The sequence below is a fragment of the Crocodylus porosus genome, unplaced genomic scaffold, assembly GCF_001723895.1.
Source record: "Crocodylus porosus isolate Cpor-Errol unplaced genomic scaffold, CroPor_comp1, whole genome shotgun sequence".
Classification (NCBI taxonomy): Eukaryota; Metazoa; Chordata; order Crocodylia; family Crocodylidae; genus Crocodylus; species Crocodylus porosus.
Genome location: NW_017728951.1, coordinates 47,894,506 through 47,905,435, shown reverse-complemented (window position 1 = coordinate 47,905,435; position 10,930 = coordinate 47,894,506). Strand labels below are relative to the sequence as shown.

The 10,930-nt window shown below is 38.1% G+C and overlaps 1 protein-coding gene across 13 annotated transcripts in view; it reads right to left on the bottom strand.

The window, feature by feature from the left end:
- ZMIZ1 (zinc finger MIZ-type containing 1) overlaps positions 1 to 10,930 on the bottom strand; it is a 500,213-nt gene that overhangs the window by 61,138 nt on the left and 428,145 nt on the right. For 12 of the 13 annotated variants that reach the window (XM_019555666.1, XM_019555672.1, XM_019555671.1 and 9 more), the window contains one exon: positions 6,344 to 6,488. The exons of the other annotated variant lie outside the window; for it this stretch is intronic. In XM_019555666.1, the coding sequence (XP_019411211.1) occupies positions 6,344 to 6,488 (145 nt within the window). The remainder of the gene's footprint in view (positions 1 to 6,343; positions 6,489 to 10,930) is intronic. 13 annotated transcript variants of the gene reach the window in all.

Here is a 10,930-nt window from a genome sequence, read left to right as displayed (position 1 = left end):
GTATTCTTTCCTGCCATGGCAGGGGGTCGGACTAGATGATCTGCTCAGGTCCCTTCCGACCCTAGAAACTATGAAACTATGAAACATACAAACCCATATGTACTTATTTACTTGCAAGCCTATATACATTTGAGGCATAATTTGGTAGTGTTTTATTATTTAGCATTTGTGTTATGGTAGCATCAAGAGCCCCGAACAAAAATCTCTAATACATATTGCTAGCTGGCATAAACGAAAAAGAAATAAAAGCTCATTCTTGCCCAAAATAGCTTGCAAACTAAGCAAACTTGAAGAATATGCACTTAAAGCAAGATATAAGAATTACTCTTCCAGTTACTGTTTGCAGAAATGGAATCTCTCAATTCTGCTGAGTGGCACTAGGACAGATCTCAAAATTATCTTGTCCAAAATAAACCACTAATCTTATAAATGCCTAATGAACAAAAGAAATGCACAAAATACTAGTGATGGTAAATAACAAGAAGAGTGAAAAGTCTCTCAGATTTCAGTTCATAAATCAGAATACCATGCATTTGGTTTTCGCTTCTGGCTGCAATACGCATTCAAGAACTTCTGCCATCTCCAGCTAATACAATGTGTTGAACCAGGATGCTAATAGCGTTCAAGAGAAAAGGATGCAGCAAAGGCAAGACTGCATGGATCATATTGGGATGGTATGTTCAAGCAACTATAATACAACATTTTCTTCACAAAGTTTTAACGCATCAGAGGTCACTCTTAACCCAGGGTTAAGCAAACAAAATCCTGCCATTGCTATGCTGCTTTCACGTCATATCACTTGCTCAAGAATTTATCATGCAGAACCTAGCAGGTTCTGGACTCTGAACTTTTCCTTTATTCATTTCCTTCTGATGGTGCATGCCAGCACCTCTCCCACTTATGAGAGAGAGAAGAAAATACAGGCCAAGGTACAGACATTACACTTTTACCAGTGTAAGTGATCAGAACCTGGTCAATACCCATAACAGACCAGAAATTCGGTGCACACAGACTGATTTAAAAATGGTGGAATCTACTCTAAGATTTGTTTCTTCCCCTACCACTGCCAGAAGGCAAATATGTATGCTGCTCACTACAGATCTAAATGATACCACTTAACAAAAATCGGCATAACTTAGATTGATTCTCTCTCAGGTTTTTTGAATGTCTGTACCTAACCACAACTCATTGCTCTCGCAGAAACAGGAGCAGCACAGGTTGCTTTAATGGACATACTCCCTTAAATTAAGCATTCACCATCCGTTCTACTCCTAATTATACATATTTCACAATTTTATCAACAAAAAGATTAATTTAACTGAAGGTCTGTGGGTGTCTTCTATTAACAATGCTACCTTTTTGTGGAGGTCTCTCTCTAGGTTTCAAGCTCAAGATGAGTGTGCAAAGGCCCCTATTCTCTGAATCAGAGGATGATACCACATACAACTATTGTACTCTGTTCTAGAGCTTCATGTCAATTATTTTCCCAGTTGAGCAATTTTAAGTACAAACTGTCCTCACTAGCTGAAACAGCTAGTGATAGCAAAGAGGCAAGCTCTCCAATTGCAATTTTTTTCAGGCATCCAGGAAATTTAGGTGAAGTAAGAACTCCTTCCACCAATACCTTTCATTAAAATATACCAGTTATTAGTTTCATTTAACATGGAACAAACAAAAACCAAAACAATTCTACTGACCCTAAAACAATTTTAAAGAGCACCAAGGCGCTACTTGGAGCAACTGTTTGGAGATTAAATAGTAATGATAATTAATAAATAAAGGACCTAGGCCAAATTGAATTACTGGCTAATTTGATCTTCTGTTTAATTTAATCTAAACCTCTGGAACCAAATAATTTGTATTAAAAATAACTTTATCCCTTTATTTTAATCAATGTTGATTGCCCTAGGCAGACTGGCTATAATAATGCTGCCAATTAATTAATTCAGAAGGCCAAAATCTGGAATGAAAGAGATGATAAACGAAACCAAGGAATACTCATGATGTGAGACCACAGCTAACAGCTGTGTGTTTTTAGACATTGTCATTGACTGTAAACAGTATGTGCCATGCAAGCTGTAATGTGTGCCCTCCTGTTGTATGGTGCCAAACTCATCTCAGAAAGAAATAAGGTGCAACTCCCATTAACTTTGGCTTGAGCTATGCCATTATAAAGCAGGAGTCAATTTGATCCTCAGGTAACAAGGTTGATCATTTAATAAAAGTGCTAAGTTTAGCTTTGATCAAAATAAAAATGAAGATAATGTAATAAAAAAATTTGTACTTATATAGCACAAAGGAAGTGCTTTATTAATTAGAACACAACCACCTTGCATGGTAAGCATGTATGTATTATAGACCCTATCAAGACTTGGAAGGTTAAAATACAGAGAGCTTATGTCACTTGTCCAATCACAGAGAATACAATTTAACCCTGGTACAACACAGGGCCAACCCAAGGACTAAATATTGTGCTTCAGACCCATCTAAATCCTCTAGGCAGGACTAGAGTAGGACTGAAGTGCTGAATAGGTCACATGCTCATTCTCTGAACAGTGTGGATTTGACCCTTGTGAATGGATGAGAGAGACTGGAAAAGAATTCATGAGTCTGGCATGCACAGCTGCAATGGAGACTAGGCCACAACAAAACATAAAACAGTGTTTTTTCATGAGGCATAGATGATACCGTCCCTCTTTCAAAGAGCTTACAGTTTAATCAGATGGCATCCTAAAAACAAAGGAGGATAACTTTTTTTTTTTTAAATTCAGATTGCATGGAACTTTAATGCTAAATTCCTAGCGACTTTGCTGCTGAAAAATAATGAATAGGAAACAGTTAAGCATGCATTTTTTCTAACTTTGGAAATATATTTTATATTTATTCAAACCCAAAACAGAGAGGGACTGTAGCCAGAATCTACCAGGATCTACACCTGTGTCCCCCAAACTATTTGCTATGTCTGAAGTAGAACATATGGATCTCAGACTAGCCTCAGTCATCTATGGATTCACTGATGACTTCCCTATTTCCTGGAAGACTGTCATCCTTGTATTAAGGGACTGCTGATAATGCTCAGAGTCATACAACCAGAAGCTCGTGATACAGTGGTCAAAATCTACATGCACAACATTTTAATATGCACAACTTCCACCCTGTTTTTTTCCCCATCCTTTGTACCACAAGTATCTTTGAGCAGAAATGACTGTCAACAACCTATTGGTCTGTTCACTTCAACTATCCCTCAAACCAGTCTACATTTTTTTGAAAATTACTGGGCTTTACACAAGAAATAAACCAATGCGAATCTTTAACCTGCAATCTTTTAAAAGTCACATGCCTACCATGTTCCAGATATGAATCCTCAGAACCAGGCTCCTATGGTATTTTTCTGTGTTAGAACCCAAACCAGAAATAATCCACTTTCTACTTGCAAAAATATGAGAGACCTGTGCAGCGTTACAGACAATAGGTCAAGATATAATAGGAGAATGCATGGACCATCTTTTTGTTCTACATTTGAACACCAAAGAGAATTGTGTCCTTGTCCAAACACAGGTTTTCAGGCACTTTGGGGGTGGTGAAGATGGTAATAATAATAAAGCATACACATCAGTAACATTAAGAAAGACACACACGACTAACACAACCCATAAGGGATACATTGGTATAATCTGCCAGCAGGGAAGTTTTTTCTTGACCAATGACCATTCAGTGATTGGCTTGAAACTTTATTATATTCCTTTTATAACCTAACTGTGGGTGGCCTCATAGTTCATATGAACATCTTGCCCTTTTATGAACCCTACAAAGCACCTGACTCCATTAATTTATTTCTGCAAAGAACTTAGTAATATATTATACCAGTTCAGATGCAGCCAAAAACTTGAGAATGAATGGCTCAAGAGATTTTGGCACTACTGAATCTAATTTATGGATCTTAACATTATTCAATCCCAAATTCAAACCAAAATCTAGTTTGGATCCAAATACTGCCTCTTAAATCCAGCTACACTTTATACCCTTGAGGTATTATTTAATAGCTGCCAGTCCTCCCTTATTTTATAAAATGGGAATAAAAATCACAATCATTGCATACCCCACATTTAATTTCTGTTTTAAAGGTTCACTGTTGAATAATCATGGAAATGAACAGTCCCAATAAAGGATACTGAAAGTTGGAAAACATCTAACTCTAACCGGCCATCTGATACAATTTTAAGTGGTCATATTAGGGTTCAAATTATGGCTTAAATGAGTGCACACTCTAAAGTGTTGGTGCTTAAGGGCTGGACAGGTATTACAAATATCTAACAGGCTGCTGCATGCCATCATATTAAATTGCTCTGCTACAAGAAGATATGCCACATAAGTGTTGTTTCCACTAGAAAACCCAGCATTTAACAAGACTGACTTGGAACAAATCTCACAATGGTAGCCAAAGTAAAACCCTTTCAAGGCAATAATCCAAGAGAGAGTAAGAAACATGGAGGCTGCCTGAAATCGGGCATTCCCACTGTTCAGTAGATAAATGGAACAAATCTATTGGCAGAAGACAGTTGGGTATACCAATACCCATACATTAGAATGTAAATCTAGATTTCACTGAGAATGTTACCTACACATTCTCATGCTATAGACTGGTTCCTTGGAGAAGAGCCATGAAAAGTTAAAGATTGAATTTTCTATCTTCTGTACTTATGTGGTCCTATTACTGTAGTATCTAAGCACCAACAATGTATTTATCTTCACAAGCTGTAAAGTTGGGGAGTGCTGTTATGGGGAACCGAGACAAATGGACAGATTTAGAATCAATGGGACTTGGGCATCTAAATATTGTTTTAAAGTCTGGCTCTAATAAATGCTTTGTTCAGCAGAAGAGGCAACAGACCGTCTGTCTACTGAGTTCCATGCTACAGCATTGACTACTAGACCATTCCTTTTTCTTCCCTGTGGAAGTAATGATGTATTAGTTAACAGAATCCTTCCACTTGCGTGAGTTGGGGCTGCCACCCATATCTAGTGACAGCTGCTAAACATGACATTTTTGGTTCCTAATAAGTGTGTTAGTATGCAGATTTCCTGCTGATTTCACTTTGGATCATGTAACGAGGAGAGTTGTTTCTCCAAAGTCCAGGTCCCAGCACTCCAATATTATTTTAGAAGGTTTTTAAAATTATTATTAAGTTAGCTTATAGTCAAATAATTTCATATGCCAAATTAAAACACGGCAGTTCAGCTACACACACGTCAACAATAAGTTAGAGTAGAAAAGTGGTATTAAAAATGGTCAAAATAAAGAGGAAAGTTTCTATACTTTTAGCCATTAATGCACTAGAAATATATGGAAATCAAAACAAAAACTGACTTGAAACAGAAAATATACACAGTAAAAATACTGGCGTGAAGTGCAAACTGCTCTTTAAATTCTGACATACGAGAACACAATTTAGCCCAAAGTTCCAGGTGTATTGTGTTACTACAGTATCTGGGCAAGAACAATTTAAATGGATATTCAAATTTCTATACAATGTTATAATAGTTAAATAATACAAGCTGTAATATAAACAGCTATCAATTATACTTCTTAGGTGATATTAAAGTTAGAAAGACTGCCATCTCCAGAGAACTTAAGACTAGGAGTTATAGTGTTTGGTACTGTGCACTCTAATTCTCCACACCCACTGACCGGGATCCATTGCAGAGAGAACTGCTGCTACTCTTTTTCCAGCTGCTTTGGACCCAGAGACTTCATATGCTTCATATATTAGTCTCTCCTCAGACAACCTTACAACTCACATTTCTTCTCAAGCGGGATCATGGTTCTCTAAATTTTACCCAACAGAAGGTAAATGTAGTGAAGGTTCTCATTTTCCTGGCAACAGCTATTATATTAACACTGGAATAATAACTAATCTGTTCTAATCTGGCCAAGTATTTCCAATGCAATCAAAGAAAGTAAACGTCAGTGAAATGCTGCCTCAAGAGAAGACAGTGTTCTTTGAACAGGTCAAGGGAAAATGTCTGATGGGAGGTGCATGGCAACCTGACTCTTCACCTGGGGCTTAAGAATTAGTATCAGAAGGGCCAATGCATACGACTCTGTCAGACCTGATTTGGAGATAGGAAATTGACTTCATCACACACTGGATAGCTAGCAATGGTGAAATCCTGGCTTATATAGTATGTGCTATAATATAGGCCTCCTGCTACCTGTAGGTCTGCTCATGAAACACTAGCTATCCTTCTTAATAGTAATAATCATTTCAATTAAAAGATTTCTCACCATAATGAATTTACATATAGTTCTACTCTTAAAATGGCAGGCTCATGTGAGACTCACCTATGAGAAAGCGTGGGTTTCATGGAGCTCATAGAGTTCATGGGGGGTTGCATGGGTAGCTTCCCAGGGGGATCGTTTTGCCGGCTTTTCTGGTGACGAAGCAGCAAGAGCCGTCCCAACTCCTCACACCACGACGAAAGCAGGGCTGAGCAAACAGAACAAAATGAAGGTGTACAGCTGAATAAGTAGCACAGTGTGTCAAGATGCATGATGTTTTATCCACATTAGTCAAGCTGAAAAGAGACATTGTAGGCCTTACAGTCCAGCCACAGGCTGGCTATCACTGTTATCCTATGTGATCAATTTTACTATAGTTTCTTTCGGTTATCATAGCAACATAATTATGATGCAACTAATTTGTATAGTATCCTTCATATGAACTGTATCCCTAACCACTTTATTCAGTATGTGGCAGGAAGAAGAGATGTTCATAGCTGAGCTTTCAAGAGACAGAGGATGGATAAGGAACAGGGATAGCGAAAGGCTGTTCCAGATGTCAAGATTGTGAAAGAACAGGCTGCCCTGCTAACATGGGCAAGATGATGGGAAGACATCACTAGTAGATAAGGAGAAAAAGAGAAGGAAAATTTCTTTCTACAGCCTCACTGCAGAAGACACAGGTTTAGAGAAGAAAAACCAGGTGTTGTAATTATCTTGTAAAAACTATTTTAGCTACTGGCTGTTAACAAGCAAATAGAATAGTATGATCAAGATCCTCAAACTGAGTTAGGTTCTTATATATCCATATTCAGGCCGGCAAAGCTCCTAAGCATATACTTTACCTAAAATATGTGACTAATCTCAGGGCTGGTGAGACTACAGATAAATATGTGGCTATGCTTACAAACATATACATAAGCAGTGATTTAGTCATCTAAATAAACAGCTTTATTTTCAGAGGCATTAACCATTCATTAATGTTAACACTGTTGATGCCATGAAAGGGGTCCTCAGCTTTGAGTATATGGCCTCTTACTGAGGCACCCACACTTAAGAATACTGGTCTACCAATAGAGTACCCAAAAATGGCAATGAGTAAAATCTGGGCTCCTCTGTCTGCAGTTCGCCAGAATTTCACTTGGTCGGTCTTCATGGTCACTTAACTAAACATTGGGGCAGTCATTCTAACTTCTGGGAGAAGTGGCATTGCAAAATACAATTTTAAAGTTATTTTGGGGTGAAGTGGTGGACGATGGATTGCAATAAGATAACCTTCGTACTACCTGAAACATGCTGTGGGCCCACCCATCCATTAAATGTTGAAATGAATGTTTTGGGAACACATTGGTTTTAGCCTGTAAAAAAAGTTTATATCATCTGATACTAATAAAAATGTTTTTAGGTTTTGAATTTCAGTTACATGTTTATTTTTTAAATTCAAATGTTTCTGTATGCAGTTATGAATCCAAACTAACTGAAGACCAGGAAAACTAAACAAACTGCATTAATGGCTAAAAGCAAACGAGATTCAAAACATCAAGTTTATCAACCCAAGTGACACAGGTAAGGAGTTTTATTTTCAGTTCCAGACTTCCATAATGGTTACATCATCTCAATCTGTTACTATAATCACTTGCAATTGGACACCATTATTTCAAGGAGACACTTTTTTCTATTATATGCTCAAAGTTAGTATAACTAATAATTACACTGGAACTCTTTCCAAAGAGGGGAATTGTTAAACTATGCTTGTGTAAAACTTATGATTTGATTTTTACACGAACACACAAAAACAGGATTTTCCATATAAGCAATGATACAAATTTTGTAAAAATTAGCTGGCAATACATAAGAAATGTTTAATGTAAATGACACCAGTATGGTAAATTAAGCATACACCAGGATATAGTGGTGAATATAGCAATTCTATTGCTTTTATCAAATGTAAAATCAATAATCGTGTTTAGGAAGGCATTTGAAATCTTTGCTGTAACAAAAAGGAGACATTGTTGCTTTATATAACTAAATATGGTCACTCTGATATTGTTAGCATCACATGTAGCCTACAGAAAGCTTTCCCACTGTGTTCCTTGCTGAAATGTTCTAGCAACGAGTGTCATTCTAAGATGCTTCTCTATTAGCCAAGGAACCTGTCAACATGTATTTGATCAAATTATACTCACCTTTTATCCCTGGCATATCATTACTAATGTGCAAGTGACAAAGGGTCCCCCCTTCTTTTCATGCCGCCTGAAGATAAAAATCACTGCCTAACAGAGTTTCTTCATGCACACGATGGCCACTTGAGTTCTGAGAAAAATGAACAAAGTGTTCCACCAAACTGTAAATGCAGCCATGTCACAATAATAGTGGATGCTGAGCACTTCCACAGCTGAGTGTAATTACTGTGGTGTCGAATGGAAACCGTCCATCTTAAATGTGGCTTTGATGTGAGGAGGGAGCAGTTTCTAGGGCAGGCATATAAGCGCTTGACAAATAAAGATAAAAAGCAGCAGCCTAATGGGTTTGAGGACATGAATCTGCAAACAAAAGCCGGGAACCTGCTTTGAAAAAGGCAGAGTAACTCACGGTGCATGGCTCTGCCGTGCAAAAGAGATAACAGTCACATTGGTGGGGTATTGGCAGGGAAGGATATTAATGAGTTACTATTATTGCCAATATCAAATGCTCACATTTGTAAAGGTGAAATGTAAACATCAAAGCATTGTGAGGTTTCAAAGATAAGGGAGATGGTTACAAGTTATCTGGAGAGGACTCATGTTTTTGGAAACTAAGGATCTGAAGGTATAAAAGTAACAAATGTATTTATCCCTATCACAGTACTCATTACTGAGAGGTTTAACCTTTCCTCCCATGGGATATTTCCAGCTCATGTATGATGTATAATAATCATTCTCTTCCCTGCATCGGTGTTTGTGAATGGAATGAAAATCGACTAGTTTGTAACATCTTGAGAAATATCAAACCACCTCTATCCCCACCAAAGCAGGGTAGAGAAGAACCTCCCCACCCCAGTCTCCCAGCCCCAGCAATTTTGCCATTGTCTGTATGAAATGCTGCAAACCCTCCCACCCACAGCACTGGTTTGCTGTTAGTTTGGCAAGATGAATATGCACCACACACACATCTGGTGCAGCTGGATTCTGGAGAACATTACTTCCTGTGCCTATTCAAGTTACATGAAACAGACTGAAAATGAATTTACAGATTGCACTATTCATCTTTAGTGTACTTAGTTGCTGCTTTTTATGCCGATGGTATTAGGCACATCTCAACTCATTTAAACTCAAAGCACGAGAAATTCAGTATCACACTATAATGAACAGATAAAGAAGCAAGCACAAAGGACGGTTACAGATGGTGCCAACAGTCAGTTTCTCCCTCTCACAGAACAGCCAAGCAGCTGCTTTTTCTCCCCACCCTCCTGCCCCTCCTCCTTGTAAAACAGGAGCACAGATCTGCAGATGGACCATCCAGACCATCTCCCAGTCTCTTTCTGCTGCAGCCTAAGCAGTTTAATGGCTGGACTTAAAATGCATTCCTATGCTGCATTGCTACAATGCCCTTTGCATGTCATATCGCTTGTTTGTTTACAGGAAAGTCAACTGTTGCAACAGCGGCACAAAATTTTTCCAAATAATTCCCCCCTGCTACCATCATCCCTCCTCCAAGTGCAAAGGATACTCTCATTAAGATAAAAACATTGCCATTTTTTCCAATACTCAGTCATACAGGCTTTGCAGAAATGTACAGTAAGAACACAATGACAGTTTTAGTGTATTCACTCATTTATTTTGCTTAAAGGGATACTCTTAGGCTTGCTTGGCATGGTCTCTGACCTACTTCTCCTTCAGCTGCAAAACCTGGGTAATTCTTAATGTGAAGATTTGTTTTTATTATTTTAAATACTTCAGCATTTTTAGAGGAACAAATGAATAGTACTTTGCTAGTTATGACTAAATTATCAAACCAGTGCTCAGCACAGAAGCAACAGGCCTTTGTGTTTATAAAAAGCGGGATAATACCATTAGTTAAAAAGGGGCGAGATTTCATTTATAAGCAGTCTATGGGCATTTTTACATGTGCTTTAGGACACAGCCCTGAGCACTTTAATTAGTGAGCTGCACTAATGAAAAGCACCAATGCATCATGTGTATCAGCATCCCTGCATATCCCCACGCTGAAAAAATGGCAGCGGGGCATTTTGAACTAAAGCTCATCAAACATGTTTTATTTCAAAGTGCCCCACCACCATTTTTTCAGCACAGGGATGCATGGGAATACTGATACACATGACACAGAAGACTGCCAGAGTGCATTAATTTCCATGCTCCAGCAGACTTGATTAACTGGGTTTCCAGTACGTCAGAGCAGGCTCCCTGCACATCTGTAGGAGGCCCAATCTGTAACTGAAAAAAGTGAGAGAAAATAAACCTGAAAGTTAAGAAAACCACTTCTGATCAGTGCTGTATCTAAACTCCTGGTGGCCCCACATGAGCTTTTAGTATCAGGCCCTCCATTGCCAGAGATAATGATTTTTTTGTTGCAAAAGTCTTTATCACATCTGCGATATCAATGTCTTTAAATATTTCTCTCTCAATTTATAACATTGCCAGTCCTGTACAT